The 17851-nt window shown below is 40.0% G+C and overlaps 1 protein-coding gene across 2 annotated transcripts in view; it reads left to right on the plus strand.

Moving 5' to 3' along the window:
* Positions 1-568: 568 nt before the first annotated feature.
* The window catches only part of DEPDC1B (DEP domain containing 1B), a 32103-nt gene continuing 14820 nt past the window's right edge, over positions 569-17851 (plus strand). For both annotated transcript variants that reach the window (XM_060761525.2, XM_060761524.2), the window contains exons 1-5: positions 569-683; positions 4009-4274; positions 13497-13632; positions 15118-15245; positions 17169-17299. In XM_060761525.2, the coding sequence (XP_060617508.2) occupies positions 609-683; positions 4009-4274; positions 13497-13632; positions 15118-15245; positions 17169-17299 (736 nt within the window). In that variant the 5' untranslated portion in view covers positions 569-608. The remainder of the gene's footprint in view (positions 684-4008; positions 4275-13496; positions 13633-15117; positions 15246-17168; positions 17300-17851) is intronic.

Raw genomic sequence — 17851 nt, forward strand, 5'->3', positions numbered from 1 at the left:
TTTTAGCATGGTGAGATGTGTTCCACACTGGGCATGCGTACTCAGCAGTGGAGTAGCACAGCGCAAGGGCAGATGTCTTCACTGTGTCTGGTTGTGATCCCCAGGTTGTGCCAGTCAGCTTTCGTATGATATTGTTTCTAGCACCCACTTTTTGCTTGATGTTCAGGCAGGCAAAAAGTGGGTGCTAGAAACAATATCATACGAAAGCTGACTCTGAGGCTGAGAGAGTGTGACTTCTCCAGGACCATCCACTAGGTTTCGTGACAGACCGGGATTCGAACCCCGTCCTCCCGAGCCGCAAGTCAGTAATGCAACCGCTTCGCCACGCTGCCTGCAGGTATGTAAATAAGAGCGATGACGTCCGCTCGGAGTTTCGCTCCTGGCGACCAATCACGTTCGAGCAAGACGCAGGAGGCGAAGGTGTGTTTTTTTGAATGAGGTTCCAAGGAAAGAACCGGGGGCGTCCCTCATGGCTGCCTCCTCCAATCGGTTGCCTCCAGGACGCTACGTCATGACTATTCCATCCAATCGGCAACCGCGGGAGTCTGATTCAAACTCCTGGGAAGCCTCTGCAGGTGCTGCCTGCCGGCCTCCATGCAGCCGAGCCTATGAGCGTGTTACTCTCCTGGCGAGCGATGGAGCCCCGGCTGGTGGGGCCTGGGCCTTTCCGGGCCACCCGCCTGGTAAGTCAAGGGCGGACTATCTAAACTACAAATCCCATAGCACGGAGTTAAAGGGGCGTCAAGCGACATTAATTCAACATTGTGGATGCACCTTCAGAGAGTAAAGTCGCAGCTTGGGCACATTATTATTATTATTATTATTATTATTATTATCATTTGAAACATAACAAGTTGAGTTCACAGCAGACACTCTACTGGCTGTTGAATTGGATCACACGTCTGACACTTCCCAAGTTATTTTTTATTATTTTATTATTTATTATATTTTATTTATTATTATTATTATTTGGATTTACTGTGCCCAGCATCCCTCAGCCACCATGATGGGAACTGTAGTCCAAGAAGTAACTTGTCCAAGCTGCTTATTATTGTATTTATTTACTAGCCGTCCCCCGCCACACGTTGCAGTGGCCCAGTCTGTGTATATGTGTTTTGTGTGTGTATATATATAGTATATATATATATGTGTGTGTATATTATAGTAAAGTCGCAGCTTAGGCACATTATTATTATTATTATTAGAAACACAACAAGTTAAGTTCACAACAGACACTCTGCTGGCTGTTGAATGGGATCACACGTCAGACACTTCCCAAGTTATTTTTTATTATTTTATTATTTATTATTTATTTTATTTATTATTATTATTACTATTATTATTATTATTATTATTATTATTATTATTTGGATTTACTGTTCCCAGCATCCCTCAGCCAGCATAATGGTAACTGTAATCCAAGAAGTAACTTGTCCAAGCTGCTTATTATTTTATTTATATACTAGCCGTCCCCTGTCACGCATTGCCGTGGCCCAGTCTGTGTGTATGTGTTCTGTGTATATATATTTGTGCGTATGTGTGTGTATATATTTGTGTATATGTGTATATATGTGGTTTTGTGCATACATTGTAATTTATTTATTTATTTTTTTGGCTTTTAAAGCCTCTTCTGCTGTGTTTTTCAGTGTTTTTATGAGTGATGGTCACTCGTTGGCCTGAGAGGTGTCTTGTGTCCAAATTTGGTGTCAATTCGTCCAGTGGTTTTTGAGTTATGTTAATCCCACAAACAAATGTTACATTTTTATGCCCTGACTAGCCGTCCCCTGCCACGCGTTGCTGTGGCCCACTCTGGTGGTCATGGGGGTTCTGTGTGGGATGTTTGGCCCAATTCTATTGTTGGTGGGGTTCATAATAATAAATAATAATAATAATAATAATAATAATAATAGACCTTTATTTATACCCTGCTAACATCTCCCAAAGGACTTGGTGCGGCTTACAAGAGGCCGAGGCCCAACACAACAGTAAACGACAACATAAATACTCTGTGATTGTAGGTGAACTACAAATTCCAGCAACTACAACTCCCAAATGTCAAGATCCTATTTTCCCCAAACTCCACCAGTGTTCACATTTGGGCATATTGAGTATTCATGTAGAGTTTGGTCCAGATCCATCATTGTTTGAATCCACAGTGCTCTCTGGATGTAGGTGAACTACAACTCCAAAACCAAAGGGCACTGCCTTCCAGCATTTTCTGTTGGTAATGGGAGAACTGTGTGCCAAGTTTGGTTCAATTCTATTGTTGGTGAGGTTCAGAATGCTCCTTGATTGTAGGTGAACTATAAATCCCAGTAACTACAACTCCCAAATGACAAAATCATTTTTTTTTAAGTGAAGGACATACATTGGGTTGTTAGGTGTCTTGTGTCCAAATTTGGTGTCAATTTGTCCAGTGCTTTTTGAGTTCTTTTAATCCCACAAACGAACATTACATTTTTATTTATATAGATGAGAGATGCTGGGAACTGGAGTCTAAAAGGGTAATTTGTCCAAACTGGCTGAAGGTAGCTGAGAAACTCAGTGCAAAACAAAAATTACACTGCTAACGTGGCTTTTGGGAATTGTATTCCAAAGGTACAGCTGTGGATACTGGAAAGCTGGAGGCAAACATAGTGAAATTGCCAGCTAGTGAATGCATTGGCTTGGCTAAGGATTTCTTTCTTAAAACACCTTAAATCAAGAAATAGTTTTCTAAGATCTATAGAGACACTCAAAGGAACATCTCAGCAAGTGAGAGTCCAAAAGTGGCAGGCAAAAACCCAGAACTTAAAGTCATGGCTGATACCGAATGAGAGACTCCCTCCTGGGCTCACAGAAGACCGAGCAACCTGGAAGGCGCTGAACAGACTGCGCTCTGGCACCACGAGATGTAAAGCCGACCTTAACAAAATGGGGCCACAGAGTGGAGTCTGCGACATGAGAGTGCGGAGAAGAGCAAAACACCTATTACAATGCAGTCCGAGCCCTGCCACATGCACAATGGAGGACCTTCTTATAGCAACACCAGGGGCATTCCAAGTGGCCAGCTTCTGGTCAAAGGGCATTTAATAGAATGCCAAGGTCTTAAACTTTGTTTTTAAATACATTACAACTGTAGCCTTGGTTCGCTTCTGATACAATAAATGAATAAATTTCTTAAAATCCTGTTTGGTTGCCTTTCACTCAACATGAGCAGCACAGGTTGAGAGTATCTCTTATCCATAATGCTTGGGACCAGATGTGTTTTGGATTTTGGAATATCTGCACATAATAATAATAATAATAATAATAATAATAATAATAATAATAATAGAGTGTGGATTGTTGGTGTTGCAATCCCAGGTGACAGCAGGATTGAAGAGAAACAACTGGAAAAGCTGACACGATATGAGGATTGAAAGATCGAACTGGCACAAGCCAGTCAAGGTGGTCCCAGTGGTAATCGGCACACTGGGTGCAGTGCCTAAAGACCTTGGCCTGCACTTAAACACAATAGGTGCTGACAAAATTACTCTCTGTCAGCTGCAAAAGGCCACCTTACTGGAATCTGCACACATTATTTGCCAATACATCACACAGTCCTAGACACTTGGGAAGTGTTTGATGTGTGATCCAATATAACAGGCAGCAAAGTGATCTTGTTTGCTGTGGACTCATCTTGTTGCGCACCTTACACAAATAGCCTGAAGGTAACTTTATATAATACTTTAATAATTTTGTGCATGAAACAAAGTTGGTGTACATCGAACCATCAGAAAGCAAAGACATCACTATCTCAGCCTCCCATATGGACAGCTTTGGATTTTGGAATATTTCAGGTAAGGGATGCTCAACCTGTTTTTGTTGCCTCATGAGGATGTATGACAAGCATCATTTTCTGGTCAACAGCACTTTTGGAAGCTCCATTGGTTCTACAGGTCAATTCTAGTTCTAACATGAAATGGAAATGTAATGTTATGTAAATATATAACGCTTTTATCTCTTTTTTTTCCTCCCATGCTTCAGTGGAACCAGACCATCGAACTCTTTCGAGAAGGAATGCCGTTACGGAGGCACCGCTGTCACTTCAAAATCTATGAGCGCTGCTTTGCTGCATCAGAAGCCGTAGATTGGTTGCACAGACTATTGAGGCACAACCAAAATTTTGGTCCAGAAGTCACCCGAATACAGACGGTTCAACTTCTGAAGAAGTTCCTGAAGAATCACGTTATTGAAGATATCAAAGGAAGATGGGGCAAAGAGGATTTTGAAGACAATGGTCAATTATATAGGTAAATTCCTGATTAATAGGATTTGGGGAGGCTGAAATCTGGATATAGTTTGGGCATGGGCAAACTTGGGCCCTCCAGGTGTTTTGGACTTCAGGTACCACAATTCCCAATAGCCTCAGGCCCTTCCCTTTTCCCCTCAGTCGCTTAAGCGGAAAGGAGCTTCCACCTGAACATTAGGAAGAACTTCCTGACCATAAGATCTGTTCAATAATGAAACTCTCTGCTTTGGAATATGGTGGAAGTTCCAGCTTTGGAGGCTTCTAAACACAGGCTGGATGGCCATGAATGGGCAGCTTTTTTTGCTATAGCGGGGAAAGTAATAACTGTTAGAAATACTAAAAATTAACTAGGTATTTTTGATTACAAAAATTCAAGTCAAGCGCTGAAAGGGTTAAATGAATGCAATGACTCAGCAAAAGCTGCAGTTCAATATTAGCAGGTGTTCCTGTAGCTTAGTAGCTGTCAGTCTGAGGTAAGCCTCAGTGGGAGAAAGGTCTCAGTCTGTGAGAAGGCCTCACAGTGTGAAGTAGGCCTTAGTCTGTGAGAGAAGCCTCTGTGTGATGTAGGCCTCACAGTGTGAGGTAGGTCTTAGTCTGTGAGAGAAACTTCTGTGTGATGTAGGCCTCACAGTGTGAGGTAGGCCTTAGTCTGTGAGAGAAACGTCTGTGTGATGTAGGCCTCACAGTGAGGTAGGCCTTAGTCTGTGAGGGAAGCCTCTGTGTGAGGTAGGCCTCACAGTGTGAGGTACGCCTTAGTCTATGAGAAGGCCTGGTGCGAGAAGCTTCATTGAAAGAAGCCCTAGGTTAAAGGCCTTGTGTGTTCAGCTGTGTGTAAAGCTACTATGTGAAGCTCCTGTGTAATTTCCATAATTTTTTGAGAGCAAAGCATAAGAAAGAAGTCCAATGTGGAAGCAACGAAGGAAGTGTAAAGAACTTTATTTGTGTTATAGAAACTTTGTTTTTGTAAATAGTCTAACCATATTATTTTACTATAAAGAAAAGCCTCCTATGGAAGAGATAACCTTGGTCAGATGTGTTTTTGGGTTGTTGTAGGTTTTGTGGGGTTTTGTGGCCATGTTCTAGAGGCATTCTCTCCTGACGTTTCGCCTGCATCTATGGCAATCATCCTCAGAGGCAGTGAGGTCTGTCGGAACTAGGAAAATGGGTTTATATATCTGTGGAATGACCAGGGTGGGACAAAGAACTCTTGTCTGTTGGAGCTAGGTGTGAATGTTTCAACTGACCATCTTCATTAGCATTTGATGGCCTGGCAGTGCCTGGGGCAATCTTTTGTTGAGAGGTGATTAGATGTCCTTGATTGTTTCATCTCTGTTGTTTTGCTGTTGTTATTTTTAAATACTGAGTTTTTAAATACTGGTAGCCAGATTTTGTTCATTTTTATGGCGTCCTCCTTTCATAGAATCATAGAATCAAAGAGTTGGAAGAGACCTCATGGGCCATCCAGTCCAACCCCCTGCCAAGAAGCAGGAATATTGCATTCAAATCACCCCTGACAGATGGCCATTTGTCTGTTGAAATTGTCCACATGCTTGTGGATTTCAATGGCTTCTCTGTGTAGTCTGACATGGTGGTTGTTAGAGTGGTCCATGCAGCTGTGGACAAGTCTACATAGGGACCTCTCAACAAAAGATTCCCCCAGGCACTGCCAGGCCATCAAATGCTAATCAAGTGCTTTGTGTGGGTCTACCTACAGGGCAGAATGGAGTTGGACTGGATAGCCCTTAGCAATGATTCTATGAACTCCCAAGTTACAAAGTGTTTGAAAGCAATTTTCCCGCTTCTTGGCAGGAGGTTGGACTGGATGGCCCATGAGGTCTCTTCCAACTCTATGATTCTATGATTCTATCTGTTGGGGGGACTTTTCCTGCATGGCAGGGGGTTGGACTAGATGGCCCATACGGTCTCTTCCAGCTCTGTGATTCAATGAACATTGGGCAAATGCTTCCAGAAGACATCAAGAATGCGCCAACCAGATATTGACGGAAAGATGAGTTTTCACTCTTTCCATGTACAGGGGAGTTGCCTCGCTACGAAGATTGTTTTCCCTGGCACAAAGTTGTGGGAAAAAGGAGAGTGAGTTATTACATAGCCGCACCTTCTGTCACTGTTCTCTCCCCCTCCCTTAGTTTTCTCCTGGTGTTTTTATGTGTGGTTTCTTTTCTCTCTCCTCATCATGTTAAGGAGTAGATGACAAGTTGTTTTTTGTTTTGTTTTTTTTTTGCAGTCAAACTGCTATTTAAAATTCCATGTGATATGTTCCCGGACCTGTCAGATGTGGATAAATGAAACTGTGGACACTGCTCCTGTGGAAATGGGGGGCGTACTGTACTGTCTTGAGTAATAGGCTACAATAGGATCTAAAACACTTGGTTTTAAAACACCAGGGTTTTTTGGGGGGGGAGGAGAAGAGGAGGGTCTCTGTTAGGTTGGTTGAGAAGGTGGCTGAAGCCTAATTAAAAGGTGAACTGGCACTTCTAGAGGCTCTCAAGAGCGTCAATTCATTCACATAAAGTAAAGGTAAAGGTTTCCCCTGAAATTAAGTCCAGTCGTGTGTGACTCTGGGGGGTGATGTTCATTGTCATTTCTAAGCAGAAGCGGCAGATATTGATCTACTAGCAAGAAGACATTGGTTATTATGTTTTAATGGTTTTTGTATGGATTTTATAATGTTGTTTTAATGTTTTAATTGTATATTGTGGATTGTTATGGCATCGAATTGCTGCCAATTTGTAAGCCGCCTTGAGTCGCCTTCGGGCTTCAGAAAGGCAGGATAGATATATCACAAATAAATAATAAATAAATACTCACATTTGCATGTTTTCGAACTGCTAGGTTGGCAGAAGCTGGGGCTAACAGTGGGAGCTCACCCTGCTCTCCAGATTCAAACCGCCGACCTTTTGGCCAACAAGTTCAGCAACTCAGTGGATATTTTGGCTAGAAAAAGCAGTCTAGGGAGACTGGAGGATCCTTCTTTTTTAAGGATTGGGAGCCCAAACATGACATTTTGTTGTTACATAAAAGTAATAGTACTGAATTCATCAAATGCTTTTTCAAACACTATTAAGGTAAAGGTTTTCCCCTGACATTAAGTCCAGTCGTGTCGGACACTAGGGGTTGGTGCTCATCTCCATTTCTAAGCCGAAGAGCCAGCATTGTCCATAAGACACCTCCAAGGTCATGTGGCCGGCATGACTGCATTGAGTGCTGTTATCTACTCACATTTGTGTGTTTTTGAACTGCTAGGTTGGCAGAAGCAGGGACTGACAGCAGAAGCTCACACCGTTTTCCATTGAACCTGTGACCTTTCAGTCAACAAGCTCAGTTTAAGCCACTACACCACAGAGGGCTCCCTTCAGACACTATTACAATAGTACAATGAGATATTGAAACATACTTTGTTTTGTTTACTATCTCATATACACTTAGGGTCGTATCAGGATACATTTTGTCCTTAATTGTTCTCAGCCCAATCCCAGCCTGAGATGGCAACCTGAGTTTTTCTAAATTTGAAAACTCAAAAGTCAGTCTTTAAATACGAGTTATCCCTTCTCTGCTAATCTGAAATTTGAAATGGCCCAAAATCATCCACATGGGTGGCTGAGATAGAGACATTTTTACTTTCAGATGGTTTAATGTACAGAATTTTTCATGCAAAAAAAATAGTAAATGTTGTGTCTAAAATTACCTTCAGGCTATGTGCATCACTCGTATATAGAACATAAATGGATTTCAGGTTTAGATTTGGGGTCCATCTTCAAGATATGTCACTATGTATATGCAAATATTCCAAAATATTTAGGGGGGGGGATCTGAAATTCAAGACATATCTGATTCCAAATATTTTAGATAAGGGATGCTTAACCTGAATTGAATAATAAACACTCTCTGAAATAAAAACATCTTTTAAAGGTTTTTCAACCTTAAATGCTTTAGTTGTTTTAGCGTATACCGTATGATAGTAACATGTTGTATCAATACTAGTACTAAATGCAAAAAGAGCAATGTAAGAATCTTTAATTAAACTAGCCAGACAAGGTAGCATTTCCAGATATGAACAGACTTGTCGGTATCAGATGTTTAAAATAATGTGGCAAGATCTTGGAGGGAGGTAAGGAAAAGATTGTCGAAACTGGTCTGGCATGGGTGGGTTCCTGCATTTTGGCTGCTGTCAGGGTGTGTCTTGTTGTTACTGCTATCTGGTCTCATCTTGACTCCAGTTCCTATCTTGTCGTCTTTGTATGCCTAAAACTTTATGCATTTAATGTAGTCCTATGCATCATGTAAATTTGCGGCATGCAGTTTTTCTGGCATACATGGCATGAAGGGGGCCCAGTTGTGTCTCAATCCGAACACTGAAAATTTCCCTCCATCCAGAACCAATCTTGTCCTTCCCACTCATTCCTTTTCTCCCCCCTCAGAAACGATCAGTGAGATTGGGAAGTCATTGCTTGTTTATGGCCTTCTGCTTTTTGAACTGATTTTTCTCTAAAGTACATTATTGCAGTGAAAATAATTTAATTCATTTGGGTTAATAATTAAGAATACTTCTTTTTTAAAAACAATCCAGCTGTTTTATTTAAAAAGGAACAGTGTTGTCGAAGGCTTTCATGGCCAGAATCACAGGGTTGCTGTGAGTTTTCCGGGCTGTATGGCCATGTTCCAGAAGCATTCTCTCCTGACGTTTCTCCTACATCTATGGCAGGCATCCTCAGAGGTTGTGAGGTCTGTTGGAAACTAGACAAATGAGGTTTATATATCTGTAGAATGATTACAGGGTGGGAGAAAGAACTCTTGTCTGCTTGAGGCAAGTGTGAATGTTGCAATTGGCCACCGTGATTAGCACTGCATAGCCTCACAGCTTCAAAGCCTGGCTGCTTCCTGCCTGGGGGAACCCTTTGCTAGGAGGTGTTAGCTGGCCCTGATTTTTTCCTGTCTGGAATTCTCCTGTTTTCTGAGTGTTGTTCTTTATTTATTGTCCTGATTTTAGAGTTTTAAAAATACTGGTAGCCAGATTTCAATCATTTTTATGGTTTCCTCCTTATTGTTAAAAAGTAAATAAAGAACAACACTAAGAAAACAGGAAAAATCCACAGCAAACCAGTAAAAAGGAACTGATTTTTATTTAAGCGATTTAATTATTTCTCAACTCCAGACAAGTTTCTATACCTTTTCAATTATCATATCAAGTCTGCCCAGTCCACAGGGCAGAAATTTTGTAGCTCTCCTAGAAGATGCTAAAAAATATGAGTCTTTTCTTGAACCTGCAGTTCAGGTACAGCACTGGTTCAGAATACGAAATAGAAGACTTTTCACCCAGGAAAAGGAAATGTGAAGTTCTCATGGCTATCATTTTCCCTGGAGGTTCTACTACATTTAGATTTCCTCTTTCATAAAACAAATTAGTAACACATAATGATAAGCCATTTTATGGTGTGACCTCCACTTATTCATTGTCCGCTTGGAACCATAACCCAGAGAAAGCAACCATAGAGTATAGAAACAAGCCAGAACACTTCGTTTTCAGATGACATGAGAAGCAAAGTTCTGTGGTGTAGTTAATTCTGTATTGGCTATTTCCACCCTTGAAAGACTATAGCTGCAGTTGAAAATGGTGCCAAGCTCTCGGACCCATGAAACCTATTTGGTTCTCCAGTGACAAAGAAGGACCTAAGAATTCTCCCAATTGCATGCCTGTTTTTGGGCTGTGGCGCAGCTAGTTAGTAGCCAGCTGCATTAAATCACTACTGACCAAGAGGTCATGAGTTAGAAGCCAGCGTGGGTCGGAGTGAGCTCCCAACCATTAACAGTCTAGTTTACTGTTGACCTTTGCAGCCCGAAAGACAGTTGCACCTGTCAAGTAGGAAATTTAGGTACCGCTTTATGCGGGGAGGCTATTTTAACTAATTTACGACACCATAAAAACCTTCCAGGAGTGTGCATAAGAATGAGGAAGTACTCCATCAAGGACTCAGTGTTACAAATGAACGGTGAAGTGACAGCTCCCCCTATGGCCAGAATCAAGCATTGAATCATGAAGCCGGAAAGCTGGAATGTTAAATTGCCTCTGTGTCTGTCTCTATATGTTGTATGTCTATGGCATTGAATGTTTGCCATGTATATGTGCATTGTAATCCGCCTTGAGTCCCCTACAGGGTGAGAAGGGTAGAATATAAATACTACAAATAAATAAATACCCTTAAGTGGACTGTATCTGAGTCAAGACATACCACTTACCCTGTTTCTGGGCCTGAGAACCACAAGGATTCAGTTCACTGACTTTCAGCTAGCCTATTATAGCATCCAGGTACGGTCTAGCACCTGCACAGCTTCAAACAACTCTGACAACAAAGAGACGTAGAGTGGATTTATTGACAAGGTTGCAGTCAATTAAACTCTGCTACTCAGCAAGCTGGAAAGTCTCTGTTTTCCTGGCAGAAGAAAAGCCTGGACATCTGGGAGTTTGTCTGGCTAAGCGTTGACTGAAGACAGGATACTGGAAAAGATTAGTCTTTCTACTTATAGGAACTTGCTTATGAAACCAACACAATGGCAAGGGCTACGAATGCATAACAGGCAGGTGGGGTGAAACAAAGGGCAACACGTACTGTCACCAAAGGAAGGAAGGAAGGCAGGAACGGACACTGAAGTTCTGATGTAATGAAGGGAAAAATGTGCGTTGGTGTGAGTTTTCTCCCACTTAACCCTTAAATCTTTTCCCCATCTTTCTATAGCAGTAACTTGCAAAAATAGGAATGGTCAACATTACGGTGGATTATAAGTAAGACAGGCTTCAAGCTCTCATTCATTTTCCCTTGTTAATGAAAAGTAGGGTGATTTCTTTTTCAGAAGTCACCACTCCATCTTTTAACATCATTTCAACAGTTTTTATTAAAAGACAAAAGCTAAAATTATGTATGGCTGGACTGAATTAATTTCTTGAAATATGCTTGCTAGTGATGAATGTGTCATACTAAGGTTGTGATTTGGAAGGTCTGTCTTACTAATGAAAGCATCTTTTGTTAAACATCTTTTGAGCACCCTCTCGTGGATCATTGAATTAGAGCACCATTTTTTGAAACCTGATTGGATGGGGTACACATTTGAAATACATATATTACTGTATATACTCAAGTATATGTCTAGTTTTTCAGGCCTTTTTCAGGCTGAAAAACACCCCCTCGGCTTATACTCAAGTCAAAGTTATTTATTATTTTACTCTATTTTTTATTATTTGTATTATATTTATCATTTTACTCTATTGTTGTTATTATTATTACAATTATTATTTTACTTTATTTTTATTATTTGTATTACATTTATCATTTTAGTCTATTGTTATTATCATTATTACATTTATTATTTTACTCTATTACTGTTATTACATTTCCATTCTTTTATTATTATTATTATTATTATTATTATTATTATTACATTTATTATTTTACTCTCTTTGTTATTATTATTGGAGGGATACGTAAACACATTTACATTGAAGAAGGTTAGAGTAATGGTTTAATCATAGTTGGGCAATTTTGTGTAAATATTCAAAAACATTTAACCTACTGATGCCTCAATTAATGCAATTTTATTGGCACCTATTTTTATTTTGAAATTTACCATTAGCTGCTGCATTTCCCACCTTCAGTTTATACTCGAGTCAATCCGTTCCCTCAGGTTTTTGTAGAAAAATCAGGTGCCTTGTCTTATATTCAGGTCGGCTTATGCTCGAGAATATATGGTAATTTAAAAAAAATACGGCATTTAGAGATGCATGAAATCTAAACATCATCTCATTTACTTTTGAAGCATTTTTAATCCTTCCTGCGTTCTAAAGACAAAGAAAAACAAGTAAAAGCCACATAATGGTGCTATGAATGAAACTGATGTAAGAGAAGGGAGTATGTGTGATAAAAGAGTTGTTGTTCAAACCATATGAAGGGCAACAGGTTTTCATACAGTGAAAGTATAATCTTCTTCAATCACTTGCACAAATAAAAAGCTAAGATATTAGTCTGCAAGTACCTTTATTTACAGCATTTATATACTGCTTTTCTCACCCTGAGGGGTGAGAAAATACTTTGCTTATTCCATTAATAAAATTGATACATTAATTACTAATCAATATATCCATTTTAATTGCTAATTGGTGCCATGGTGGTACATTGGGTTAAACTGCTAAGCTGCAGAACTTGCTGACTAACAGGTCAGCAGTTCGAATCTGCGGGACAGGGTGAGCTCCCCAACTTCTGCCAACCTAGCAATTCAAAAACATGCAAATGTAAGTAGATCAATAGGTACCGCTTCAGCAGGAAGGTAATGGCGCTCCATGCAGTCATGCTGGCCACATTACCTAGGTTGTGTCTAAGGACAACACCATCTCATCGGCTGAGAAATGGAGATGAGCTCCAGCCCCGAAGTCAAACTCAATAACACTTAATGTCAAGGGGAAACCTTTGCCTAATTACTAATCATTAACTAATTATGTAGAAGAGTTGTTAGTTTCTGACTTTCCATCCCATTTCCTTGTGTGGATATTGCTTCCAATATACCTATGTATGCTGCCTTGAGTCCCCCTCCGGGGTTGAGAAAAGCAAGGTATAAATAAAGTAAATAAATAAATATGTACTTTTTAATCCTCTGCATAAACCATCCCAGCTGTAGAAATAAACCATTTTGACAAATCTGGCCCATTGGATCAAGAGTTTGTTGTGTGCAAGCATGCACATCAATGGATTATGGCATTTCACAATGTTAACAAGATGAGTTTTATGTTGATTTTAAAGCAAGGGTCCCCAAATGAAGGCCCTCAGGTCGGATGTGCCCCCCCCCCACCATTAACTTTAGACTTAGGGTAAAGCTAAGTCTGAAATAACTTTAAGATGAACAACAACAACAATCCTCATTAACTTGACACTTTCATCTGCTAAAAGCAGGCCCACACATTCCATTGAAATATTAGTAGGTTTATGTTGGTTAAAATTGTTCTTCATTTTAAATATTGTATTGTTCTTTCATATATTTTTTTGCACTACAAATAATATGTGTGCAGTGTGCAAAGGAATTCATTCATGTTTTTTTCAAACTACAGTCTTGCCTCCAACAGCCTGAGGGACTGTGAAATGGCCCACAGCTTCAAAGGTTGAAGAGCCCCATTTTAAAGCATGCTGTCTCTCATGTTTTTTGTGCTTTTCTTAATTTTTAGGTTTCCTCCGTTCTCACCACTGAAGCCATATCCTAAGCGATCTCCTTATGGAAAAGAAATTGTGAAGTTTCCAAACTGGGATGATCTTGAAAGGGATACTTTCAGAGACCACATCCCAGTAAAGCCTATTGTGTTGGTAAGATTTCCACTTCTAACACCATCTTCTTTGCACTCTTGTTCAGAAGTACAAGGGTTATCCGGAAAATAAGGTTACAAGATTTTTTTTAAAATACAAACAATGAATATATTTTAATAAAACTTACATGGATTGTAGCATAGGTATTACATTAATTTTTCTACATAATCACAATTCAGTTCAATACATTTTGTCATCTGTGGGACGTGTTTATAATGCCTGTGTCATAGAAGCTTCCCTCCGCCTCTTATGTCCAGTTTGTCACTTCAATTTTCACTTCCTCGCCGGCAGAAAAGTGTTTTCCACCAATGTGTTTCTTCAATTTAGTGAACAGATGATAGTCACTGGGTGTGAGATCGGGGCTGTGAGAGGGGTGGCTTAAAATATCCCAACCAAATGAAGCCAACAACTCTTGTGTTGTATCAGCGATGTGCGAACGTGCATTGTCATGGAGACAGACTCCCACTGTCAGCAGCCCATGACGTTTGTTTTGTATGGCTCTGCGAAGTTTCTTCATGGTCTCATAATATATTCTGTACCCATTTTGTCACATGTTGTCTTGACATTACGTTCTCTCCGTAAACTAAAATGATTACACCATGAATTGCAACTGCGTTCATGCCCTTAGCATTTAGATAGCGTATTACAGCGCAAACTTGGAGGGAAACTTGGAGGGAAACGGAATGAGAACGCTCTTCTCTAACCTTCACCACAATGCCAGTCAATGAGCTACTGACAACTGGCACTGCTTGTTCACTTCAATAGAAGTGCCACTGTTTTGTGGATGTTGTTGTACTCAACAATTGAGACATTGTGTCCAGTCAGACCTTCATAGTAAGAGTATTCCACACCTGAGAAACCACAACACAACCGTTACCTTCCTGCAGAAGCGATATCTATTGATCTACTCACTTTTTGGCTCGTATTCGAACTGTTAGGTTGGCAGAAGCTGGAGCTAACAGCGGGAGCTCACCCTGCTTCCAAGATTTGAACTGCTGACCTTTTAGTCAGCAAGTTTAGCAGTTCACCTGTTTAACCTGCTTTGCCACTGGAGGCTCAGAAAGAGAAGTACTTCTTCACATATTTGATCCCCTGGTTAATGGAACTGAAATTGCAGCTCATCCTCTTTTGATCAGGGTTGTTACTGCAAAAGTCAAAACCTAGCCCTTTACCCACTCCCTCAGCCCTATGTTACTTCATTGCACTAGCCCTGGCCCACTTTGAAATTCTAGTAGTTTAATTTTGCACAAGGCAATAGTTTTGGGACTGGTTTTTAAATGTAGATGATTATTTTAATAGTGTTATATTTTATAATAGCTACTCTATACGTTCAGTGTTGGCAATTGAATGCTTTACCTATGTAGAAATTGCCCTAGGAGAGATAGAGATACAAATAAACATTATTATTATTATTATTATTATTATTATTTATTGAAAGCACTGCCATTGAAAATAAGACTTGTTAATTTTCCTCTTCTGCTTTAGAGTTCAGAAATGTGGTTCAAACGTCACAGTATAGCAATTGGGGAAGTACCATCATGCAAACTCATCCATCGGCGACAATTAACAGAAGCAAATCTGGAAAAGATATGGAAATCCATGACATTGTCACAGTAAGTATATTGCATTAGCCCTTCCTCTTATCACAGTAATATACAGTGATTTGACAAAAAAACCCTAGCTCAGCAGTAAACATCTGAAATCATTGGTTAGTAAATCTATAAACTGAGCTCTGTGTCTACATAATCTTCTTATTGACTTGTGCCCTCTGATTTGCAAGGTCATCTTTTTACAATCCAGTAATATACATAAACCATGCATTTTCTGATGCACCAGCAGTGTATTTGTTGTTCTGTTATATGGGAATGTCCGCCTTTTATTGTTATTACTAACTTTGACAAATTTATTGGAAAGAAAACGTAGTAATGTGATCAAAACAAAGTCTTAAATTTGCATTTGGGGACAGTTTATCCATTATGTGGTGAGAAGTGTTTGGATATTCTGTGTGTGTGTGTCTTAAGGGGAGAAAGCTGTAATGGGGCATGTGATCAGGGGCGTCAGGCTCTCTGCTTCTCACAAGCTGAGGAAGCAGCCTATCTCCAGATGTTCACAGATGTCTGCCTTCACTTTCCACTGGAAATACCACTGAGGTGAGCAACCAGAGCCAAAGACAGAGTTTGTTTGGCAATTCTTCAGACTCCAAAGAGATAAAGACCCAGGGCTTGGGAGAGGAAATTCAAGATAGGACCCAGAATAAGACTCTTCCTAGGTGCTTGGTTCCTAGTCTCAAGGGTCACCATTAGGCCAGCTTTCCTGATCTCCAGAACAGCTGTCAGGTTCTGAAGGACTCCAAGGAGTTTGGTTCCTCTGCACCACAAAGAGACTGCTCAACTTGCCATTGAGGGTCAAAACCTCTCCTTTTTCACAGACCTGATCGAATGGAGACCTGAAACTGGAAAAAGAGGATGACAATGTCTGAATGTATCTCTCCTTATGAACAATCTAGGAACTTAAGTTATTCTGGGAAGGCCCTGCTCTCGATCCCGTCTCCATCGCAAGTGCGGCTGGCGGGGACGAGAGACAGGGCCTTCTCAGTGGTGGCCCCTTGGCTATGGAACTCCCTCCGTAGGGATATTAGATCAGCCTCCTCCCTCCTGACATTAAAAAAATCTGGGTCTCTGAACAAGCTTTTGGTACCGCAGTGTAATAGATTAATATGGAACCAGGAAAGAGTGAACATGGAACAACATAGACAATGCTTTTGGAAATTGAATTAACAGGAAGTTACTGATGACTACTTGATTTTATATGTTTTTTTAATGATTTTTACATGGTTTTATAATGTATGTTAAATGTTTTTAATTGTGTTTATGACCGTCACTGCATTGAATTGCTGCCAATCTGTAAGCCGCCTTGAGTTGCCTTCGGGCTGAGAAAGGCGGCATAGAAATACTGCAAATAAATAAATAAATAAATGTAGGCTTTACTTGCAAGTGACTGATTGTTCTCCAAGTTTAAGAGTTCTCATCCAACTCATGGCCCTAGGGGACACTATATAAACCTTGCACTGTCTTGATTATATGCTGTAAAAGAGGATCGGACAGATGGACCATTGTGTTTTTTATATCTTTGGAGTTGATACACCACTGTGCTATGGAATACTGGTTTTTATCACCTTGGTAGCTGTTGTGGCCTGAGGGCTATAGTGTGCTCTTTCCCACTGAGAGAGTTGAAGTGTGTAATTTTACAAACAAAAGCCTTACAGGATTTCTTCTGTATTTTTCCATTCTCGATTTCAGACTATGCAATGTTACTATGTGTAATGATACTTCATAATCTGAAATGCATAGTCTCTGTGTTTGATGAGTTTGTTTTCCAAAGCAAGCTGCTCTTTTTCTGTTAGTACAGTAAGCTTGAAGGTGGATTCTGATGAAAAGCATTTGTGTTAAAATTCAGGTATTCCAGTAATTGTAGGTTGTCATTCTTTTTCAGCTGCTCTGCTAGTGTGCTCAACCTTTTTTCTGTATTTTACTCAGCTTGCAGAAAACATTAGGCGTGGATTCTCTCAACGACATGCTGGATACTAAACTTGTGAATCCCAAGCATATAATTCAGAATGTGTATAATGTCAACAAACAGGGGGTTGTGATTTTAGAAGATAAATCAAGTAAGTGCTCGCCTGCTTTTCCAGAATCTGTTTGCTGACATGATCATTTTGTGATATGTGTGTGCATAGCTAGCAAACATTTTTTTATGAGCTATACTCATGTTAAAGTAAAGAAAAACAATATTTTGTAATGGTCTGGTTCTGTGACAGATTTAAAAATGGGCTGGATAAACTAGGTGTAGGGTTGAATTTCAGCTGCACTTGGTAAAATTTCCTCTTCTATGAGGTTGTTAACATCTCAGAAGGCCACTTGAGTTTTGGGTGTTAAAAAATGAAAGTATTTTACTGGGATGAGAGTGCATGGTTTTTTAGAAATGGTTAGCCTCCAATTCTTATAATCCCTTGTCATTGTCTATGCTTGGTAGCACTGACAGGAGTTATTGTCCCAAATTATTTGGAGGGTACACATATGGACACTCCTGATATATTGTGTACTTTTATGTGCAATATGGAATGCAGCACTAACAACAACTGCAGGTCTAGGCACTATGTTTTTAATCTGTTTTAATTGTATATACAAGGGATATCCAGAAAGTAAGGTTACAAGATTTT

The sequence above is a fragment of the Anolis sagrei genome, chromosome 2 (genome assembly GCF_037176765.1).
Source record: "Anolis sagrei isolate rAnoSag1 chromosome 2, rAnoSag1.mat, whole genome shotgun sequence".
Taxonomy (NCBI): domain Eukaryota; kingdom Metazoa; phylum Chordata; class Lepidosauria; order Squamata; family Dactyloidae; genus Anolis; species Anolis sagrei.